Source organism: Gopherus flavomarginatus, chromosome 19 (genome assembly GCF_025201925.1).
Source record: "Gopherus flavomarginatus isolate rGopFla2 chromosome 19, rGopFla2.mat.asm, whole genome shotgun sequence".
In the NCBI taxonomy this organism is placed as follows: Eukaryota; Metazoa; Chordata; order Testudines; family Testudinidae; genus Gopherus; species Gopherus flavomarginatus.
In genome coordinates, this window is record NC_066635.1 from 17,821,357 (window position 1) to 17,845,003 (window position 23,647).

The window sequence follows — 23,647 nt, forward strand, 5'->3', positions numbered from 1 at the left end:
GTTGCAACAAGGGCCTGTTGTGACAGTGATTTATTTTGTCTACTTGCAATGGAAAATAAAATAATTATTTTCACGTAGATCATTGGAGAGCCACTAGGTGCTGCCTTTTAGTCGCTAGTGACTGCACTATGTATTTGTTCAGCTTTACTTTTCTTCTTAGGTTTCCTGGAGCTGTCCAGGGTCCTAACTCTGTGCCAGCCTCCTAGTCTCAGACCAGAGCAGCACACTGCCATGTATCTAAAAAGCAGATCAGTTTTTAGGGTAAAAGGGCTCTAGGCATTCAAATATGGACTTTGCTATTATCCATCAGGGCTAATGAGGATATGGTCCGGCAGTGACCTGATATATTGGCCTGTCCAAGTGGATAACCCTTGGGATTTCATCTACTCTTCAGTTATGAAGCACTGTTTAGTCTCATGTCTCTGCTCCCATAGGATCAGTAGCAGCTACTCTCTGTTAGTCTCTCTGTGGTTGTGAGATCAGAGAGCCCCCTGTTACACTTCAGTGCTGCTTTCTGACAGGCTGCAGCCCTTGATGCTGAATTAGCCTCTTAGCAAAAAGGTGGCCCCTTCAAATAGGCCTCAGGCATCATAGCATGGTCATGCCATATTTTATGCTTCAGTTCAACTTGTATGCAAATGTGTAAGGCGACTGTAGGACTGGGTTTCTTTGTAGACCATAAAGCCACCCCATCTTGGAACTCACCACCTCTGAGTTTTACACTATAGATGGCAACTTGGGAGATGCCTGAGACTGACCCTGTCTAGAGAACCGTCTGCTTGACGATAGCAAGGAGACCCTCCTTAGCTCCATGGTTGCCTGTCTAGCTTGTTAACTACCGGAAGAATTTCAGTTTTCAGGGATGCCAGTTCCTCCTCAGTATTCAGAAAGGCAAATCAGCCACCCCACTGAAAATGGGGGGAGAGTTTATAACTGTCTTAAGCCAATTTCTGAGCCCCCAGGAGTTCTAGGCTCCCAGGAATGGGAGAAACTCCACTGTGTTTATCCTGCCATCAAAAGGTGAAAATCCTCTGTGTCTCCCATTTTATTCTCTGATATAAATAGAAAAAACAAACACAACCTTAAGAAAATTTCCAGTAATGAATAATACTCTGCAAAGCGGAACTGTAAAGAGGGGGCATTAGAGACCTTTGTGATTTTAACCGTAAACCCGAGCTGAAGTCTTGCTTTCTAAGAAGCTAATTAAAGGTTGTCTTTTCTCTTTTGCTAAAGACGTCATGTTTTTCTGCCTCTGAAAATAGATCCAAAGCACCCAAATAAAAAACTCAAAACCCTCCAAAGAGGAGCAGAAGAATAATGATTGCCCCAGACTGTGGCTGGGTTTCTTAAATTCTCATTTGTAAGATAAAAAGGCCCTGGCATTCCTTTATTTTTTTTTTTTTCCCGGTGTGATTGTAAGTAACGCTCGCCTTAAGAATCTCATTATTTGAACACAGAGCCATATTTCCTCTGAGAATTCTGGAGTAGCTTTGAGCCGGGGCTGTTCATTTCTCAAGTAATCATGCTGGTGTGATGGAGAGAGAAAATGGCAGCTGTTTGCAGCTCAGGCCTTCAATTTTCTTCAGAGTCCAGTCACTCAAGTGTGTAATTACACAGGGGTGCCGGGAAGGCGTTAGGCCTTGTCAGAGAACTGGTTTGAGGCTTTGCTCGCTGCCTTCACCAATCAGCAGAGGCAGATGCCAATGGGAACACCAGCTAGCTGCTTTATTTTTGTTGTTGTCACACTGATTGTTTCTTGCTAGGATGGGACTGAAACTTTTTTGTTTTGTATTTTTCCCCCTGTGCAAGCTGAGTCTTAACGGCCGAGAGTCCTGCTTGTGTCTTCACTTTGATGGAAATGTCTCTCTGAGAGGGTGGGGGAGGGCCTCACTGAGAGATGGGAAATCTCTCTCAAATAATCTGTTTTTCTCAACTTCTTCTATTCTTTCTCTTTCTCCTTCCCCAACCCTCCTTTCTCTCCTCTTCCTATAGTCACCTTAAGGAGATGCTGGAAGCCTGGTTGCTTGGAACTGTTAAAACACAGCCCTAGAAAATATATTTTAGGGAACAATCCTGTGCTTGGGAGAGACAGACCAGATGAGCTAGCAGGTCATATAAAATCTGTTTGCATAGCCACCATTACAATAGTATCCAAGTGCCTTGCTAGTGAATGTATCCTCACATGGACCATGGAGTATAGGGAAATATAATATAAAGTGGGGACTTGAGGCCTAGTGAGATTAAGTGACTTGCCAAAGATCACAGGAATGTCTGTGTCAGAGCTTGGAATTGAACTGTGATTTCCTGCAGCCCAGTCCCTTAATTACAAGATCATCCTTCCCTCTTGTTTGTAATTTGTATTATTCTTATAGGTCATAGGGACCTCTTGGTACATGCGTTGGTGAAAGTAATGGCATTTTAAAGGTTGCCAAGCTCTTTATCTGAGGTTGTTAAGTTTTTCCTCCACAGGCAAATGTCATGTCAGGACACACTGATGCTAATGTTGCTATTCCTGATGTATCCTGGGAATCCATTATTAAAAAGGAATCTGAGGATTATTTTAATAATTGTTTTGTGCAGCCATCATCTACTCTTTTAAGTGGTAGCTGTTCAGGGCAGGACGGAAACTCCTTCATTCCTTGAAATGCAATGTCAATTGAAATTATATAAACTGGCTCTTGCATGTGTACCATTGCCTTCTGCTGGATGGAATCAGAACATCTTATCTGCATGTCATATCCCCTGTTCTTCTAACAGAAATTTTCCTTTTATTCAAGTGGTAGAGGCCCAAGGAGGGTCCAAGTATTAGCCCTACTGCTGCCACGAAGCTCCAGAAGCATAGCATATGACAACTCCTAAGTCTCGTCAGCAGCCAACTTTTGTAGGAGTAGATATGGCATAGTACTACAGAACCATATACTTTTTTAAACACCGTGTGACCAATTCTTAACACATTCTCTGTCTGCAGATACAAATGTAACGTGAAGGTTACAATGGTGTTCATTGTTACTCTCTGTTAGTGGGAGACAGTAGTCTGCAAGCTGGTAGCCAAGCTAACTGAAAATGATTTGACTTTGAGCTGTTCCTAGAAATGGCATAAAGCTGGAGCAGGAGATGTAGAGTGTTAGAGAAGGGGATCAAGAACAATTTTAAAGCTCGCTAGGCTTGGAGGTGGGAGTTGGTATAAACTATTATTAGCAAGTCTCTGAGATTTATATTCCTGCCAGGCTTATCAAGTAATTTAACCTGCTATGTAGATATTTTGCCCCTTTCCCTTTGTATTTCTTGACTCTTTAAAAGGGCCCTCTGGTCTGCAAGTGCTTAAATTCTCTTAAAACTTTAAGGCACCATCTGCTGCTTGCTGTCCCAAATCATCTCTCATTTGCCTTCTATGATTCATTTTATATGTGAATAGTATGGGAGTGTTGTACAAAAGAAATAGAGGCGACCACGGGTTATAAACTTTGGGTCCTTGTCGTGCAAATCACTGTGAGTAGTTGAAAGCTGTGCGATTGCTCATGAGGCTAAGAACTACCTCTGGACATGTTTACAGAATTGCACCGCTTATACATAGAGAGAAAACAAAACAAATTTCTGTACTTCTATGACCATTTTTTCAATTATTTCAGAATTTTGTAACTGCAAAATACGTCACAACTGGTGCTGGTTAGTTTCTTTGTTGGGATTCACTCAGTTTAGACAGTGGAAATGAACTAGTCAATTTCCCTTCTGCTTGTAATTAATTTTGCTTAGCATGATGTTGCAGCATTTGGGGAATGTTAAAACCAAACTGTTCTCACTGGACTTTTAAGTTATCATGGAATAATTTTTACTAGTCATGAATTCTGTGAAGACACTTCTATTTTCCTACCCTATATTTTGGGTTTAGAATTAGCCTAGCAGTTTCTTTTCAAGGATTCTGTTTGGAAAACATAGGCTTTTCTACATGGTTTTGCTCACACTCTCTAGTTGTTACGGCTGGTGGTCTGTTTTTTTTGGTGTGTATGTGAACATGTGTAATGACACTAGTGTAACGTGGCCTTTATAGACAAGTAAAAGGGGAAAGTATCTGTCCGAAGAGTTTACAATGTGTGGTCCCAATTCTTAAGAGGGGGTAGAGGTCCACAAAGAGCTCATTGCAAGATCAGGGCCTACATTAGACCTACGGAGGAGAAAAGAACAGAATGAAGGGGCCAGGAAAGAAGTGGAAAGAAACTTATTTCTGGGAAACCATCAGATTATTTGTTTTGTTACAGTTTTGTGACTTTTTTTTTCTTAATTGTTTTTGGGTTTTAATATAATTAGCGCTAGGGAAGAAGCAGCATATCGCTCGAGTGGTGATAAGTGCAGGAGAAGGGGATTGACAGAAATGAGCTTTAAGGAGAGGAAAGTCAGTTGTTGCATAGGAAGAGAAGAAGTTGTTCTAGCCATAGAGGGCAGTGTGACCAAAGCAATGAGTGGTGTTGCAAGATATGTACAGAGAGTCCCCAGCTGCTAAACTCTTTCCTTCTGATCATTTTCCAGAGCCAAGTTTGTTAATCTTCATTGCGCATTGCAAGGTGTTTCATTCTGGTCAAATGTTTCTTGAACTCTGGATTGTTGCTGGGGGAGACTTTTGATCCAGAGCTGAGGCTGGGTGTTGGGAGACGTTTTGTGCTGTATTTTGTTGGCAGTTTAATGCCCTACTTTGCCACGTGCTTGGCTGTCCCTACAAACGTTGCATACGGACAATCAAATGATCTGCCTACCTCCTCCTTCCCCTCTCCCATTTCCTCTCCAGCTCATGTACTTTCCTTCGGCAGGTAACATTATGAAAGCACTGGGGAATGTTCACAGCTTCAACAATGTATCTGAGAACGTTGCTTTATTTCTGAGTTACTTGTGGGAGGTCATCTTCATTTTCAACACTTCCAAGGTCTGTGTTGTGTTTTTTTGTTTTTTTTTTTAAGGATCAACTGTGTGGCCGGGACCCCACCTTGACAGATGAATTAATTAATATTCTAACTGAGCTGACCCAGCTCAGCAAGACTACCAATGCAAAAGTGGCCCTGCGAGCACGTCAGGTAAGTGCAGCCCCATCCGCATTCTGTGCTGATCATTGCTAAAAGGGGACCTTGTCAAGCTTGGCAGTATCAAAATTGGACTTGCTTTACATTTTAATCCTCTGTTTTGCAAAGTCAAGGAATTTTGATGGGTTAGTGGTTTGTTTGGTTTTTTTTATTCCTAAACAAATAAAAAAACCAAAACCCAGTACTCATGAGCAACCCTACAATAACAAGCCAGTGTATGCTGCTTAGGATGTATAACCAGGGTGTGCAGTCAGAGATGCCTCACTAACCCTACAATAGCAAACCAGTGGATATACCTAGAACGGAGATTGAAATGTGGATAGCTCTTTCCAGTTCCCAGAGGGTTCTTGAAAATAATGAAGAAAACCTTGATAGTGTCCTTTCCAAGATTCCAATGTAGATGATCATTTGAATCTCATATGTACACCTGGATATTTGGCTGAGCTCCCTAGCTAGTGGTTAGTCTGTAAATATTAGGAGTGGGAGGGTATAATTCTGACCCTGGAAGTCTGGTTAGCTTCTCTCACCCTGCAGTCCCCATTTTCATTCTAAAAGGGAAGCTCACAGTTTGGGGTTTTCTCCTTTTATTTCAGTGCGTGAGTGTTGAAAATGAATGGAGGTGTTTGAAGCCGTTCAGTGACCTTTATGTTTTCTCCTGATTTGTATCCATCTCCTTGAACCATTCAGCGTTATTGATCCCCTCAGCAGCAAGCTGGGGGATGATGCTGCAGTCCTTGGGTGTATCTTTATGCTGCTGTTGTGTTTTGTTTTCCCATGTGAGTTGCTGCCCCTTCCTATCATCATCTCAGTGTTGGATATTTAGTACTTGGCACAGGTGGCTCGTGCTTGGTTTGCTCTGGAGCTGTGAAAGGCTGGCTCCATTGCAGGCCTCCCCATGGCTGCTACCTGCCAGCTCTGCTTTCCAATTAACAGCTAGTCGGGCAATCCCCAGGACTAGCTGCTTTGCAGTGCTAAATCACATGCACTGATGAAACTTGATTGAAGCTGTTCCCTTTCTCTCTGGGGAACACCCAGTAATACAATTCACAGAGATACACAAATGAGACTAAATTTTGCAGCATCACTCTTGTGCTGCGGAGCCTAGAATTCATACATGTAGCTAACGTTCTCTTCCAGTGGTGGCTACTGGTGGGATGGACATGCAGCTCTTCCAGTGCATCCTTCTAATAATGGACCAGCATAACAGTTCTCTCTGGCACTCACCCTTTGCATCCTTCTGTCCTTACCAGGTTCTCATTGCGTCCCATTTGCCGTCGTATGAGCTGCGTCACAACCAGGTGGAGTCCATCTTCCTGTCAGCCATTGACATGTACGGACACCAGTTCTGCATTGAGAACTTACAGGTATCCACAGGATTCTTTTTCCTGATTCCTCACTTTCCTCTCACTAAGCTCAGTGGTACCAGTTTTACACAAAACCTTGCCTTACATAAAATGCATGGCTCAAAGTCTGTATGGAAGATCTCATCCACAGGAGACCACTGCCAGGGTATGTCAGGTGTAGGCCTCGCACAATTTCTAGTTGTGACCCTGTTTGATGCTAAGTGCTGGAAAGAATGTGTTTTCCTAGTATTAGCTTGGTAATCTCTTCCGAAACACCTTTTCACTCCTTAATGTAATAACTCCCTAAACAATTGATTAATTTTCTGGAAATCACCATGTACTTCTCTGCAGCCCACTGTGAAAGGGAATATATTGAGCTGTAGGCATCAAAGCAGTGTCCTGAATTGCCCTTGCTGCAGGGGCTGTGGGTGAATTATGAAAGCATGTATATGTTTGTAAATCCCCAAACCCATAGACTGAACACGAAAATGTCTCTGCCGATTTTGAAGTCATCCAGTAGCAGGGCTGTCCTCTAGTCGTAGTGCTGTTTTAGTTTTGCAGCCGAATACTCATCTGAGGTGTTGGCACAGCCCCTGTCCTTTTTGTCTGGTAGACTGTGACTCAAGGCAGTTAGGGGACTGCGAGCTGGCTTCTCCTGCAGCAGATCGGCTTAGAATTTAGACTGTAGACTCTTTAAGGCACAGGAATTGTGATTTTGTTATATGCCTGTAAAGTGCCTTGCACAACGGGGCCCTGATACCTGACTGAGACCTCTAAATGCTGCCACAGTTAAAATAATGAAAGAAAAGCTGTAGAAAGTAGCACTTGTCAGAAAACAGAAAAATATTTATGCAAAAAATGTTTTCCATCAGTATTTTGTTTCAATGGAAACTTTTGACTCCACTCTAATAGCAAGACCTTCTCTTGTAAAACCTTTTTGTACGCGATCTCTTTCAGAAACTCATTCTGTCCGAAACATCCATCTTCGATGTGCTCCCAAATTTTTTCTACCATAGTAACCAGGTGGTGCGAATGGCAGCTCTGGAGGTATGTTTCTGCCCACTTGAAAACAAACTTTCTCTTTTTCTTCCTTTGTTTTCCCCCAATTCGTCTGTCTGTCTGTCTTGAGGTCCCTCTGTGACTGTCTCTAGTCTATGGCCAGTTGAGAGTGTAGGATCCCCCTGACACTCCGGAAATAGCAGGCACTGTGCTATAACCTTGATGCTCTGGCCATCATTTCCTTGCTCAGTTAAACTAACTGTTAGGTGAGCTTTGAGCTTAGCACTGAGAGAGACAAATATTTCAATGTTTAGAGGAAGTTTAGATCCAAACTTGGTGTCTGCCATTTAACCTTACAATGGGCTGGATCAAAATCTCAGATCCAACCTGTCTCCTTGCAGGGGCAGAGGGGGAAACTAGTGCCTTATAAAATGGTCTGCACTCTGAGTGATGTGTAGCTACTGCTCCAGAAAACACTGTGTCGTGTTTGTATCACAGTGAGTTTTCTGAACTGCTGCTTTTCACCTAACTGTAGCCTCCTCTCCTGTGATTTGAGGTAGCTTATTCTCTCTTTCATAACATATCGCTTATTTTAGTCCTCATGCTTCAGAGCAGAAACTAATCACAAGTCAAAGTCAGGAAGAAATCCCCACCCCCAGAATAATATTTCAAATATATGTACATTGTTTGTGTTTTGGCCTTCCTCTGAAGGATATAGCTTATAGGCCACTGTCTGAGATGGGATCATTGTCTGTTCTAGCAGTTTCCAGGTAATAGTATTTTGATCTCTTGTTTCTTGAGTTTAAAAAAATTCCCAGAAGCTGTTCATTTTGGAAGCATTTGTTTTTTTTGTGGCTCCTCCATTGTATCACTTCTATCTCCCCAGCCCAGTTAAACTGACCAAGAATTTCTTTTTGACCAGGTGTACGTTCGAAGGGCATACATTGCCTATGAGTTGAACAGTGTCCAGCATCGCCAGCTAAAGGACAACACTTGTGTTGTGGAATTCCAGTTCATGCTACCCACCTCACATCCAAACAGGTCAGGCCTGAATTCGGGTACCTTTGAAGGGTTGTGTCACATGTCACCAGGGGAAAACCAGGAACAGAATTCACTGAGCAAGAGTGGAGAGAGATGGATCAGTTAGTCTTAAGAGAGACTGACAAGTTAATCAAGATGAAACTCAATATTGCCCCATTTTCGAATGCCTCAGTTATCCACTGCTCACTCCCGTCATCTAAAACAAGGGTCACATCTGCCAAAATCTACTCATTACATTGAAAAGTACCTCGATTATCTGAGGATTCTCAGATTATCAAGGTTGTTCTTTGCTTGCACTAGGGATCCCTAACTAGAGACCTGGGGAGAACGTTTTGAAACTGGTTTACATTAAATTATTTCACCCAAAGAAGTCGAGAGAGCACTAGAGCCAAAGGTTGTGATGAGTCTTTTTGGCCACTGGATGCCACTGTTGATCTGTACTAGGCTGACAGAATGGGACCAGCCCCCTCAGAAGAGTGCAGTTTTCCTTCTTTGTCTCCAAATGTCTTTTCCCTTATTTTTTTTTTTTCTTTTTGATGGGGTTGGACAGTGGGGACAGTCTCAATTCACTGAGAATCCATCGGTACGTTCTGTGAAGTGATTTTCAGAATCTGGTTTGCTCTGAAATGAATGAGTGTCCTCAACAAGCAACGCAAAGCGCTCAAAATACAAATGGGCCATGCATTTGGTCTCATCTGTTTCCTTCATCCCTGGAATATTTGTAAATAATTGCATGCTATTTTTGGTGCTGTTTTATAATACTCTGTCCCACTGTACTATCTCCATTTTCTTCCTGCTGTTTGCTAGTGCTCACAGTTACTTCTATTTGTTGCTTGGGGGTTGTTCGCCCTGTCTGTACTGATCTCTATCCTAGTACTGTGTGCCAACTCAATTAGACAAGGTCAGCTGGAAAATGAGAACTCTCACCTACCCAAAGGAGAGCTGCTTTGTTCAGAAATCTCCTCTCTCTGTCACACTGAGTCTCAGGTAGCCACATCCAGAAGCTTAGTTCTGTTTCCTGTCCTTCAACATCTCCTCACTAGGGACTGGGTCAGAGCACCTTTCCATCCAAGCCCAGTCTACATGTTGATACAGGGGCAAACTGACTGCTGGCATACGCGGGTGCAATTCCGTTGACTCCAGCAATGAATTCGACCTTCAGTGCTTAATGACACTATTTGCTGTGTATAGAGTTGTGCAATCATCAAAAGGCCAGGAGGACAAAGCATACCAGATAACAAGAAATCAGGAGGCTGAAAGACACTAAATAAGTTGGTTTTAACTAACCGAAGAGGCACCTTTAAGTGCTTCGAGCATCAGACTAGCAGACCTGGAGAACCCAAGTTCTAAACCTGTCTATAACAATGACTTGCTGAGACACTTTTAGGCGTGTCATTTATCCACCTCCATGTCCCGTATCTGTCGTATTTGTTTTTCATTTTGTAAGATGTGCCTATTGTCAATCCAAACCTTTACACTGGAAAAGATAAACGTGCAATATATCTGCTAACCTATGTTATCTTAATCCAACAAAACAATTCTCCTGCCAAACCAAGGGCACTCTTCAAAATCATCCCTGGTAATCAGGTGTTTTGAAGTGTGGCTTGAAGCTCTGCACATTTGGGTTCTGTCAAACCAAGGGGGGAAGCAAATTCAAAAGACAGGGGCCTCCACCAAGAGTTAGAACTGGCTCAGTGCTACAACAAACTTTCCATGAAGGCTTGATCAAATATTTACATGAATTTTCTCCAGCCCTGCTTGTGTCCCTTTTGTGTCTGCTTCCTATGAACCTCCAAGGGGTTGTATTTCACTGGGACAAATATTCATGCAAAGAACATTTCAAAGAATGTTGTGGGGTATTTGTAAAAGAAATTTTAAATTCTCTCACGAGAGTATTCACCCCAGTAGTGCTTGTCCCCTCATCCCATCAGAAAAGAAACTATCCCATGTCACTTCCCTGTCTGACTAATAGCTAAGTAAGCCAGCTCAGATTTTGTGTATTTGCTATGGAATGCTAACTGTGAACTGCTCACAGCAACAACTTACATTTAAAAAAAAAAAAAAAATCTGATCTGCTCATACTTATCTCATGAGCAGAAGAGAATGCTGGTGATTTGGGAATTATTTGCTTCGATTTCCTGAGAACCCCCTGTACCCTGACCTACAGATCTGTCCTCTTAGAATCTCTGCTGATGTTCATTGCCAGGGTAAAGCACAGAGAGGGAAACTTTTTAATACCCAGACCCTAACAGGCTTTATAGATCAAGAGCAACACCCTTTATGGAAGCCAGACAAGAAGGACGACATAGCCAGCCCATTGTATTCTGCACTAAATTAAGTCGGTGAAAGGTCTCCAAGTAGAGTGCATTGCAGTAATCTGACCTGGAAGAGGCTATATGGGGATAACTACCTTCATCAGCAAGGTATTGCAAGCAAATGCTTACGTGCAAAGCCCACTGGGTTTGGATGATCTCTGCTTCTTTGTGCCACCTGGGGGAGAAGGAGAAGGGACTTAAGAAAGAAGTGAATCCAATTCTTAGATCCCTTCTTTGCCTAGATTTTATTTAGATCATCCTCCCCTAATGGAAATCTATTGCTCATTGATGAGGACTATACCTAGGACTTCAATTTCTTGTATATTGGCAAGTGAGCTGAAAGGCCCTTTCTTAGATGTTCTGTGGAGATGCACAGAACCATCACTTGTGTTTTTCAAACCTTAAGTCCCTCTAAGAACATAAGAGTGGCCATACTGGGTCAGACCAAAGGCCCATCCAGCCCAGCATCCTGTTCTCCGACAGTGGCCAATGCCAGGTGCCCCAGAGGGAATGAACTGAAGAGGTAATAATCAAGCGATCCATCCCGTCTCCCATTCCCAGCCTGAACTTGTTTTCCTTCTCATCCTATTTTCAAGTTGCCCTGTGTGTCACCACTTCCACTTCTGTAGTCCTGATTCCTTTCTGGGATGACCAGCAGTAGCATTAGGTAGCACTTTGCTTGCTTGAGAAACGTGAAGTGAGTGAGTTCTGCAATTCCCATGTGTCTGTAGGCTGTCTTTCTTAGTTATGACTAGCTATCCTACTACTATTCCATTTGGCCATCAGCGCATCCAGGAGCACCGCCAGTTTTTTTGCCTCCCTAGGCAGCGGAAGGTCCTGAAATGGTGAGCTGACAGAGGCAGCAGAAGGTCCCACCCCCGAAATGTTAGTGCCTAGGGCGCCTAATGGGATGCGCCGGCCCTGGGCCTATCTTTTTCAGTTGGCCCAGCAGTTCTCCTCCTGGAACTTTTTTCCTCTTGTAACCTTAACTTCATCATTTATCTCAGTTCACAATGGGGTGTTGTTTCTTGCATGAAAATAATTAAAACTTCTATGTTGATGGTAGAATTAATATTTCCAAATATTAGATATAAATAATATGAAGTTTATTGTTTAACATTTATATTCTGGCAGGACCCAAAGAGGTGCTAGAGGATGCATAAGCATAAATTGAGACAGCCATTGCTCTAAGAAGCTTTACAAGCTACACACACAAGATGCACAACCTATAACGGACACATGACAAGTAAAATGTCAGAGTTGTTAGTTAATTTTATATTTCCCCACATTATCTCATCCCCAGCTAATCTGTTCTTCCAGTACCGATCCAAATTGCCCTTCACCCAGCAACAACTCCCTTTTCACTGGAGGATAAGCAGGGAACTGCTGATGTCAGAGGAGGTGGTTCCCAAGATGTTCTTTCTCCAACCCCCCCCCCCCCCCCCCCCCGCACCAGCCCTTCTTCATTTCAGCTGCTCTGGCAGTGGCTAAAGGCAATGTCTCACCTCTTTATTTTGGGGTGGAGCAGAAAACAACTTCTCTTCTATGTACAAGTATAAAGCCCTGCAAATCTATGGATATCCTCTTTATATTCCAGACCATGTTTGCGGAGCGCAGACGAATGTGGATCCAAATTTTATCTCTAGAGCCTTGCATATCTGCCAAGAGCCGCTTTATATCCACAGATGTAGATATCTGCAGACCATGTTTGTGGATCGGATGTGGATACACACTTTGTCATTTTTGCATAAATTTAGCCTTAGTCATTAGGCACCTGATATAAATCTCTCATGAACCTGCTTGTATCTGTGTTTGTCACATTTCTCTCTCTTTCTGTGCCTAGAAGAGGCTGAGATTTCTAGCACTGCTAATTTCAAGACTTGGAATGGTGTGTGGTTTCTCCTTAGCTATGCTGTCTTTTGGTGTGTCACCTGGCCATTTTTGCCTGTCTCCTTCTTAGCTATCTAGTGAACTAGGGGTCAAAACTATTGTGAACAGCTGAAGGCCAAAACATGTATTGCTGTGTTCAATAGGTCATTTTATGGAAGAATCAGACACCAATATCCGTGTTCTTTTAGAGCAGTAGATTGTTTACTGTTTTGCGCAAAAAAACCCCAACACTCCCTACTGCTAGTGCTTCATCATTTTATGGTGGCCTGCTTGTAAGATTTGAATGTCTGGCAAAATGGAAGCTTTTCTGCAGGCTTCAGTTGTTATTGAAACAACCTCTTGCATCAATCGTTTGACTCCTGATATAAAATCAACTATGTTCTTTTGGAACCTGAGCGGTGTAAGCCTGGAGAGTTGAGTATAGAGCTCTTAGTGTATCATTAGGTAGCCTGAGGTCCCCTCCTTGTAGCGGGAGATGAGCCGATATCAGGAGGGAGAAGGGGGAAATGATTCCAGGACACCTGTAAATCCCTGTAGTTTCATGCTGTGGGTTTGATGTTAATTAGACAGCAGGCAGCGGTAATGTGCTGCAGCTCCCTTGGCTTGTCTGTTTCTGAAAGGACAGAATCTTCCAGCAGAGCAAAAAAGGGGCTGTTGAAGGGGCAGCAAACTGTATGGAATAATAGTTTTATGCAAATTGGGCGTCAGTAACAGATTCAGCGTAGCTGAAATGCTGGTGGATGGCAGGGGGAAGGGGAAAAAAGGGGGGAGAGGAAAAACGCAGGCAAAACAAATGGTTCAAGGCGTGTTCTGCAGCCTTCAGTTTGGATTCTTCTGCAGAAAAGAAGGAAGGTAGGAGGAATGCCACTGGTCACAGCCACTTGAATTGCTCTTTCGCTTGTGGTACTGCTGTTAGTAACTTCAAGTGGGTTATTCAGCTAACCCCTGATTCTGCTTTGCTGCCTGATTTCAAAAGCATTGCCCTGCCAGCACTCAGTCACAGCTTGAGACAGCCGGTGGCTTTTTGCATGCGTTACTATCAATTTCAGAGGGGAACTCTTGGGTAAAAAGAGAGGGGGGGAAAAAGCAAATTCAGATTCAGCTGGAAGGCATAGGGAAGGGCTACTATGGGCCTGTGTTGGCTTGAGGAGCAGCAGCAAGCTAACAGTAAAGCATGCAGTGAACTGCTGCTTGCTGAAGTGTTTGAATTCACACTGAGGGCTTGGCTACACTCCAAACTCCAAAGCGCTCCCGTGGGAGCGCTTTGCAGTAAGTGCAAGCGTGATCGCAATGCCAGCACTGGGAGAGAGCTCTCCCAGCGCTGCAGGTACTCCACCTTCCCGTGGGGATTAGCTTGCAGCGCTGGCGATTAGCTTGGGGCACTGTTTACACTGGCGCTTTGCAGCGCTGTAATTTGCTGCGCTCAGGGGGGTGTTTTTTCACACCCCTGAGTGAGAAAGTTGCAGCGCTGTAAAGCACCAGTGTAGCCAAGACCTAAGACAGATACTCTTCCCCAGGCTAGAAGAGGTTTGGTTTTGTTTAAGTACAAGAGGATGGCACTTTTTGTTACAAGAGCAAAGCATCGGGGGATTAATCCTCAGCCTATAGCACGTTGCATTGCAGGTGCTGTTTTCAGAGGCTATAGTTAAACCTACTGTACTATCTAAAAACCCAAGAGCACAGTAAGTGGATTACTTACTGCCATAACACTTTTTACACTGCCGATTTATTCTGAAAAGGCCAAAACTTGACCTCTTGATGTGTGTTAAATAATGCACAATTCAGTTTCTGATAAGGAAAAGTCCTTTATGGTATTACATTATGTATAAACTTAAAAAAAAAAAAAATCCACCCCAAAAATCTCAGGATAGCTACAGACAGCATAGTCTAGATTACAATGTATTCAGTTTCACTTGGTTTTGACCACGTGGTTATAATTTCACACTGGGCAGCCACGTCTTGCTCTAACTGTAAATAATGTATAACTTGAGAACCAATCATTCTTGGCTCTGAGATCTCTTGTTACTGGTCTTATGTTTTTTTTCATTGAGATTCTAGCTGTAATCTCCTCTTCAGCTGCATACTGGGAGGACTGATGACAATCCTAGAGCCAGACAGGAAGGAGCTCCCTATGAGAGAGAGAGAGAGAGAGAGAGGGGCGCACAATTTGCTGTCATTTCAAACCTAGTTGTTTCTCTGTCCGTTTCCTGTAGGTATATGGGGACTTCCAGGGAGCGTTCGGGAACATGTGCATGCACTAGGTGTGGGGACAGCCAGTTCCTTTTAGAATTTTTTTCAATTAAACAGACACTGTGCAGCTGATCTAGACAAAATGTACGCTACTCTGTGCCCCGATGCTCCTTTGCCTGTCCTAATGACTTCTTCTACAGCACAGCTTTCTTCTGCACTGTCTGCTCTAGAGGAAAATGAATAGTGCACCTCTGAGTACCATTAACAGTAGGGCTGGGGTTTGACTTGTGCCGGTCCCCTCCATTGTTCAGACATCAGTCCAGGGAATCCCCAGGCCCAAACCTCGGTCAGATACTGATTTGTAGTCCCATTCAGTGGATGATGCAATGGCCAGATACCACATAGTGAGTGCTGTGCTCATGTGACCAAACGGATTCATGAGGAGACCCAGATTTAGGGATTGTATCTGGTACTGTGGCCATAGAAAAATGTACAGGCCCCTAAACATCTCAACATAATGTCCGATAGGGCCTTACTATAGCAAGTAACATTAGTGAACGTTGAGGCTGGGTTTCCTAGAGCTTGAAGAGTCCTGTTACATGGTCCCCTAAGCTTTGGTATTAGTCGGTTCTCATTCATTAATCTGCTATTGTAAGGGCAGGAGATATCCCTTTCTGTGAATGTGCTTTTGTAAATTGCATCTTCTCTGAATGCCAGATCATAGATATGCATGCAGCCACATGCTTTCATGTGTATATTTTGCACACCCCATGACATTCCATTCACTGCAAGGAAATACATGTCCCTTATTACTTCTCTGCCCTGCACATCATTGAGCCCTGTTCTGCGTGGAAAACCCCAATAGTCCATTTGGCATGATACAATAGGAATCTTCAGGCTATTCAAAATTCCCTTCTTAAGATGTGCTTGTTCATTTCAGTGTCCAGCTTAAAATTAAAAGTTTGCTATTGTATGTATATATTTATTTCAGTTCCCTTCTCTCCTATGTTCACTTTATTTCTTTTGCACTTTTGGGGAGCCAGCTTGTGGGCTGCTGGTTAGAAGTAAAGGTTTGGCTATCAGGACTTGGGTTACTTTTCTGGACTTCTTGTAGACTTGCTGTGTGGCCTGGTCACTTGTCTCTGTGTTTCAGTTTACTCATCTGTCAAACGGGGGTGCTTGCATTGTGGCTTGTGAGGCTTGCTTTATGTTTGCAATGTGCCGTGAGACGATCTGATGAACAGTGCTGTAGAAAAGCAAGGTACCTTGCAAATAGACTGTGTTTCTCTCTCATATGTTGCTGTTTGCTTCTTGAAGTGGATAACTACCTTCTGGCGCACTCATCCCAACAGCAGCCACTGCAAGCTAGGTCAGGTAGTGAGTCCTGTCTTTCTGAGACAGAATCCTATTGGCTCTTTCTTGATTGTGCAACGAATTTCGGTTCAGTGAATATAAATGTGTGGTTGCTGGTCTTAGGTACTGGCTCAAATGACAGTTCTTTTTATTAGTGCTTTCACTAACCAATCTGTAACTAACTGTGGTTGTTTGATTACAGAGGGAACATCCCCACGCTAAACAGGTATGATACTTGTTCTCTTTTAAGGTTTGAAAAGAAAGGTAGACTAGAAAAGTAGCAGCCTAATATTTAACATTTTAGTATGTTTTGTTTGAAATCCCTACCCTTACTTGGGACCCTCCTGAACCATATCTATATTCCCTATCCGTTCTCTCCCTTTTTTGTTGTTTTAAACATGTTTTCAGCTTTTTAAAAAACTTTTCAGAGATAGCTTTGCATGTGGCAAGCTAGAAAACTAAATTTGCTAATGGGCTCAGCTTACCGGCTGCAACATATAAAGCAAGTATCCCAGCAGAAAACTTCCCCTCCAATCTCCTCCTCCTTGGAACATGGCCACTGACTCTCTCTGATAGGGTATCACAGTGAAATAGACATCTAATTCTAGGAGAGCCAAGGCCTGATGTGTAAGATGAAGCGTATTCAGTGCTGCTCTGGTCTCTGGCTTAGAATTTGCTGATGCACTCTTGCACATCCATCACCTCTCACCCAGTCAATGAAAGTACACCTTAATCAGCTGACAGCATGTTTTTGTTTTATTTTGGATACTTAATTTCTCCCCCACCCCCTATTTCTCAATCCAAAAATGTTTGTGGTTTAAATAATATTCAAAAATATTCATAATGCTTTTTTTAACCTTCTCATGTTAGTGGTAAGAAATGTATGTGAAGACAGGTCGTCTGAAAAACGTTAATATTTCAAAGCTCAAATGTCTACAGTTTATTACAGTTTACAAACGTGTCTAGGAAAAAATAGTATACAGGTTTGAAAGCTTTCTAATTCCTAATCTGAGATTAGTTGCAAAATCCTAGAGTTGTTTCAAAGGTAGAACAAGCTGTTAAGATTTTTGGAACTTTAAACTTTTTATCATTGCACTTTAGAACATTTTCTTCCAGGGTGTGTTTTTTAAATTTGATGCATTTTGAAGAAAAGGAAAACTCCTAAAAATGTGTATTAAGCAGCACTGGGAATCTATCATTTGGTATTTTGGTCCTGCTCCTGTGTGGCCAACAGGAATTCTGCACGTTGCTCTTCTGGACCCTTTATTTTTTCATGATCCAGCAAAGCAATTAAGCATGCACTTAACTTCAGTGGGACTATTCACATGCTTATTTTAAACACGTGCTTAAGGGATTTGCTGATTCGGGGCCCTGCTGTGGCACAGACATAAAAGCAGAGATTTAATTTAGCAAATTCCTTCCTGAACATCTGAGTGAATGAAAGAGAGCGATATTAAACAGTTGCCTTGTTATGGATGTGACCAGTTGATACCCAGCAGTAAGGTATCTCTCTAGAGCCAACGTACAATCCATACCATATAATGTAGTGGGGCAAAAGACAGAGTGGCTTTGGAAACTTGATCCCTCAATGAATTCTGATTGTTCTGCAGCAGATCATCCCAAATAAGCAAAAGGTTTATGTAAAAAGATTTACTGGGAATTCATTACAGAACAGGGAAAACAGATCCCAGTTGATAGCGGGAGGCTGCACAGCTAGTTTTCATAGGACTCACTTCATTCATAGCATGAGTGGCTGCTTCTACCGATCCTCGCTTTGAAGTCACAAGTCAAAAGATTAAATACCTTTTCATAGCTATATTTACTACCATGGGGATAGGCTTCCAGGGCCCGATTTGTTCCCACTGAGTTCTATGGGAAATGTGACCCTGACTTTGTGGGTTGGTTTACCAGTGGTGGGCAACCTGTGGCCCATCAGAGTAATCTGATTGCGGGCTGCAAGACATTTTGCTGACGTTGACCGTCCGCAGGCATGGCCCCTCACAGCTCTCAGTGGCCGCAGTTCGCCATTCCCGGCCTATGGGAGCTGCGGGAAGCGGCAGCTAGGACATCCCTGCAGCCCTCCACTTCCTGCATTGGTTGGGAATGGCGAACTGTGGCCACCGGGAGATGTTACCCACCACTGGTCTGCACTGTGCTTTAGCAGTCACCAATGGAGTGTAAATTTTCACGTGCACTAGCATGTTATACACTAACTGGCCCATGTGGATCCTCCTGGTACACTCTGAAAGCTTTGTAGTACTGTTTAAAACAGGGCTACCTTAATGCACACTAGGAAAGTTCTTGTGCATGCCAGCTGGGTCCACGCAGACCAGTTAGTGCATGATATGCTAGTGTGAACTAAAATTTACACCCCTTTAGTTTGGACTAATGCAGTAGATAGACACATCCTTATATGTACAGGATCCAGACCCTTGGCGGATGATAATGTTGATAGAGTTAAGATTAACAGCTCTTTTGCTATATGGAAGTCCATTATGTAGTGTCTTCCTCCTATTTCATTCAACTCTGTTCTTATTGCCCTTATTAAAATAAGAAATTGGCTCCTCTTTATGAGCAATATCATCACTGGGGTGCGTTTCATCCCTTGCGGAGCACAGAGTGGTGGTTATTCTATCAATCACAGTGTCTGGCCAACACAACTTCTGTTTATCTTGACTCTTCCTGCCCTTTCATTGTCCCCTTGTCTTAGAATGGGTGCATTCTGTAGCCAGCTATTTGAATTATTCAGCAGTTCCTGCTTTCAGGCAGTCAAAACCAATCAAAGCGACAGGGTGGAAGTTGTGTTCAACTTAATGCAAAGAGGTTTTGTTCCGGAGGAATTGGTCAAATTAGAAAGAGGACCAAATTAATCATTGATTGAATTAAGTGGAAGGCACTGTAATAAGACTGTGTTTAGCATATGAAAGCAAGTGTGAGCATGTGTGAGACCTGGGTCCCAATATACCATTCTAGAGAAGTCACTATACCACCATACCTTCTGTGGGAGCTTGAGACAGCATAAGGTGGGATGGAAGTGCTTGTAAGCTTACTGAAAAGATTTGGAAAAGGGGATGGGGTTGGGAGTCTGATGACTGAAACCAAGAGTATAGCAAGTGTCTAATTTAAAGTTTTGTTGTTGTTTTTTTTTTTTTTTAAAGATAGAACAACTATATTTCAAGACATGTTTTTGATGTTGTTTGTAAAGATTTACTAAACCTTTCAAATGCCATAACCTAGAATTATTCTTGTGTTTATCTGTGAATGCTTCATCTGTAACGCATAGTATAGGTACAGGAGAAAAATGCTTTTGGCATTGCATAGTCATAATTCACTTGTAAGCTCAATTCTTTTTCTCTTAAGAAACATTTTTTCAAAGGGGAATAGTGGTATTTCTTAACCCTTGACTGTTGCTTTGTTCCAAGTATGTCCAGGTAAAACACAGTTGTGTTACCAGGGGGTACCAGCTGTATGTCCTTGTTCCAGTGATTTTGGTGAACTCGTGACTGGGTAAAAGTAGCAGAAAAGGTTTACCACCCCAGTAGTGAAAAGATTAATTTGACCACTGTCTAGTTATACTGTATAAATTTCAGCATTTCAAACAGTTACAAAACGAATAAAAAACTGTAGCTTGTTCTCCCCCCCCCCCCCCCCCCCATCCAATCCACTACTAACGCTCTGCTTGAATTGCTATTTAGAATGTCCTTTTCCTCCAACCTCAATCATTACGGGATGGTCCATGTAGCAAGTGTGAGTGATGTGCTGCTGGACAGCTCGTTCACTCCACCATGCCAACGGATGGGTGGAATGGTTTCCTTCCGGACTTTTGAAGAGTTCGTCAGGTAAGGATATGGATACTGTTCGCTCTGCGTGTGTGTTTGCCAGGATAGCACTGGGGGTGATCAAATGGGATCAGTCATAGTCTTTGGCCTGGTCTACACTGGGTGGGGGAATCGATCTAAGTTATGCAACTTCAGCTACTTGAATAGCATAGTTGAAGTCGACGTACTTAGATCAACTTACCATTGACTCCGCCTGCACGCGTCGTGACGATGGAGTACAGGAGTCGATGAAATTGCCAAGTGTTTGGGGGCCCCACCCCTAGTTGTCTGGCTGGAATAACTGGAAATTCCAAAATACTACAAGAACAGATGGCCTCCAACCAGAATTTTGCATTTTTGCAGAGTCAAGGTTCACATAAGCATCTGAACGTTTGAATGCTTATTGGTATTGAACCTTTCTTCCCAACATTGTGTGTATGTCTTTGCACACAAGCATATGTCTGGTCTTAAACCTTCTGGATTTATGCAAAAGACTGGAAAGCTCCCGCAAACGGAGCCTATGAATTTTCCACAACACTCACCCCAACATTCATCAGAAATCATAACAATCATGCTCCCCATGACGGGTGGAAGATTCATAGTGTCTTCTTGTGGGGGCATTGCACCACCATTTCATCTGTGCAGTCAGGATGTTTTGACCCCCCTGCATTAGGAAATAAACAAAGAAAAAGCCCAGATTCTGAGCCAAGAGCAGAAGAAGCCACCTGTGACGTGATGAGTGAAATGTCAGGAGAAATGAAACAGAACACTAGAGTAAACCGCACAAGAGATGATACATCTCTTGATTAAATGCATTCAGTATCTATCTCTTGATGTATACTGATGCATTACCCCAGGGAGAGGGGCAATTACATTGGGCTGTCAAGGCTCTAAGCTCAGGCTTCCCTCTGTTACCTCAGGAATGATGATATGGACACTAGCAGCTTATATCTTAAAAAATATAGCTCGCTTGCTTGCTTTCCCTGAAGTTTAAACAAAGTCCACCTCCTGATTTTTAGCTTTCATCCTGCACAGTGTTTCCATTTAGTCAGCTCTGAAGTCTGCAGAGGGGAGGAATGACTTTTTCTCTGCCCCGTGAGGATGGTATTGGTAGGGTGACTGAGTATGCTTTCGGTGCAGGTGGTTTTGTGAGTGGTTCATTTATGACTAGCGTTTCTTGGATGTGTTTCAGAATCTTTGATGAAGTGATGGGTTGCTTCTGTGACTCTCCTCCCCAAAGCCCCACCTTTCCTGAAGCTGGTCACACTTCCTTGTATGATGAAGATAAGGTATGGTATTTCCTTCTTTCCAGGCTCCTTGCATGTTACAGGGATGGAAAGTGCATTTTTCCATGGTGATTGCACACTCTGGACCAAACCCATTTTGCTGACTTCAGTGGAAGTTTTGTCATTTGCGTTGGTGGGAGTAGGAATAGTCTCTAGTTTGTTTCTCTGCTGTGGGGAGTTCAAAGCAACTTGAATGGTTGGGCTTTTTCCTTAGTCCAGTCTAACCATGAGTCCAGATTCTTTTCTTGGTTATGTCAGAGTAAATCCAGAATCACTTCATTAAAGTCAGTGGAGTGACTCTGGATTTACTGTGGTGTGACTGCGAATTAGGGCCCATGGCAGTGGAACCTGGCCTTCTACAAGTATAGGAAAGTTAAATCAGAGTATCTGAACCCTTTCTAGTAGCCTGATCTTCATTAGTATTCTGCCTCACCCCCATTCTGGACATCTCTGTGGCATTTAGTTCTTTGTATCCTGTTCTTTTCGCTCTGTTCCGCTTCCTGTGTGGACTCCATTTGGGGAGGAAAGGTGGGAGCAGACCCCAAGTTTTCCAACTGGGATAGAGAAAGGGTCAGAGGAAACAACTGGTTGATAATGGTTAGTGATGCGAGAGGCACCCTCCTTAGAGGGGCAGGCAGCTGTTCCATAACACTCTTAGCAGACTGGAAGCTCTGATCTGGAGCATATCATTACAAGGGTTGCTTTCAAATCAGTCCGTTGTCCCTGATGCCTGTGTGTGTTGTAGATAATATGGGACAAGGATTTATCTCTGCCAGTAACTTCTTCCTTATATGCTATCTGTCCCCCTCCCCCTGGCCATCCAGACCTAACCAAGTATAGTTTTCTGTTGATCAATATCCGGTTTATGAGTGTTTAATTGCAAGTTCTTGAATATTAAGCATGATACTTTTCATGGCTCTGTTTTAGCTGAGCTTCCATAATGTCCTATTGCACTGTAGCCATGAAAACATGTTCACTGCATGGAGGCTAAGAAGCTTCGCTCCCCTTTTTAATTTTACTGTCTTGGTACTAAAATTCTCCCTATGTCCTACAAAGACACTGTAGTAATACGACATACGTACAAAGGACCTGATTCTGCATTCCTTGTGCACCCCAAATCCATTTGGAACCCGTGTTATCTGCCAAAGCAGTTTAGTGTGCATGAGCCTTGAGGAGAACTTCAGAATGAAGCTCCAGCCTGCTGTGGGTGGACATTTAAATATCCCATAGTAGTGTTTGTAAGGGCAGAGGTCTCCCTAATTTTCTAGATCAAGAATTCCCCTTCCTGTACTTTGGTTCAGTATGCTAGTTAGATGTTGGCCTCTTCCCCAGAGGTAGCTGCATTTTATTGGTGGCATGTGTGTACTTGGGGATCCCCTCAGATAAAGAGGTTATATAAATGGAACGTTTCTCTTTTTGTTGTTGTTTAATAATTTATTTATTAGGCTTGCTTTCTTTGAATTACAGAGTGCCCGAGAGGAGCCCATTCACATACTGAACATTGCCATTAAGACCGACTGTGACATTGATGATGATGGGCTGGCAGCCATGTTCAGGGAGTTCACACAAAGCAAGGTGAATAGCAGTTTACAGTCAACCTACTTACCAGTATTATTGTGACCCTCTAGGGAGACATTGTCCCTTGGGAAGAAGTCTGTGCATTTCCCAGGTATCTTGCAAAATAAATATATAAATGGAACAATTAAATCCTTAATTTATCTAATCTAAAACCATATAATTTCTCTAATTGGATGTAGCTGTAGGTTCCTGAAGGAACTGAATAACGAGCACCCTCTGTATTGCCGAATGATGGATCCTAATCCATCAGCTAAAGAGTCTCTTCCTTTGTAGTTTGTGTTGGGTAAATGCAGCTTGTAGTTTTCAATGAGTCAGGTGAAGCTTTCATACTTATCTGGGGTCTGAAGGAGCAAGATACAATGACAGTTATTTGACGCAGTTCAGTTTGACATGGGGAGGACAGTGTAACAAATGTCTGAGATGACATCAGAATAAATGGTGCATGTGTCATGACATTCTTAATCTCATCGAAATCTGTAGCTCTTGTTGGCATAGTATCTACATCTTCATTGTCTGTTTCTTTGGCACGAGGCAGACCTGATCGGTAAATTTGGTTTCTCCCTTCTGAGAGCAAGGGGGTTCCCGTTAACTTTTAGCGAGGAACCAGATTCTACACTTATGGTCACTCCTGAGCTAACATTAGTTAGCAGCTGCATCTTGGTATTCTGCCCTTTCTCTCTAGAGTGGGCCTTAGCTTCCCCTTTGCCTGACCTGGAAAACCCCTCTACTGTCTTCTCCGGTGACTATCCCATCATGCATGGAGAC

At 42.9% G+C, this 23,647-nt stretch overlaps 1 protein-coding gene across 6 annotated transcripts in view; it reads left to right on the forward strand.

The window, feature by feature from the left end:
* The window catches only part of ACACA (acetyl-CoA carboxylase alpha), a 189,134-nt gene that overhangs the window by 57,470 nt on the left and 108,017 nt on the right, over positions 1 to 23,647 (forward strand). For all 6 annotated transcript variants that reach the window (XM_050929370.1, XM_050929366.1, XM_050929364.1 and 3 more), the window contains 8 exons: positions 4,950 to 5,063; positions 6,320 to 6,433; positions 7,370 to 7,459; positions 8,334 to 8,452; positions 16,403 to 16,426; positions 19,896 to 20,039; positions 21,211 to 21,307; positions 22,772 to 22,879. In XM_050929370.1, coding sequence (XP_050785327.1) covers positions 4,950 to 5,063; positions 6,320 to 6,433; positions 7,370 to 7,459; positions 8,334 to 8,452; positions 16,403 to 16,426; positions 19,896 to 20,039; positions 21,211 to 21,307; positions 22,772 to 22,879 — 810 coding nt within the window. The remainder of the gene's footprint in view (positions 1 to 4,949; positions 5,064 to 6,319; positions 6,434 to 7,369; positions 7,460 to 8,333; positions 8,453 to 16,402; positions 16,427 to 19,895; positions 20,040 to 21,210; positions 21,308 to 22,771; positions 22,880 to 23,647) is intronic.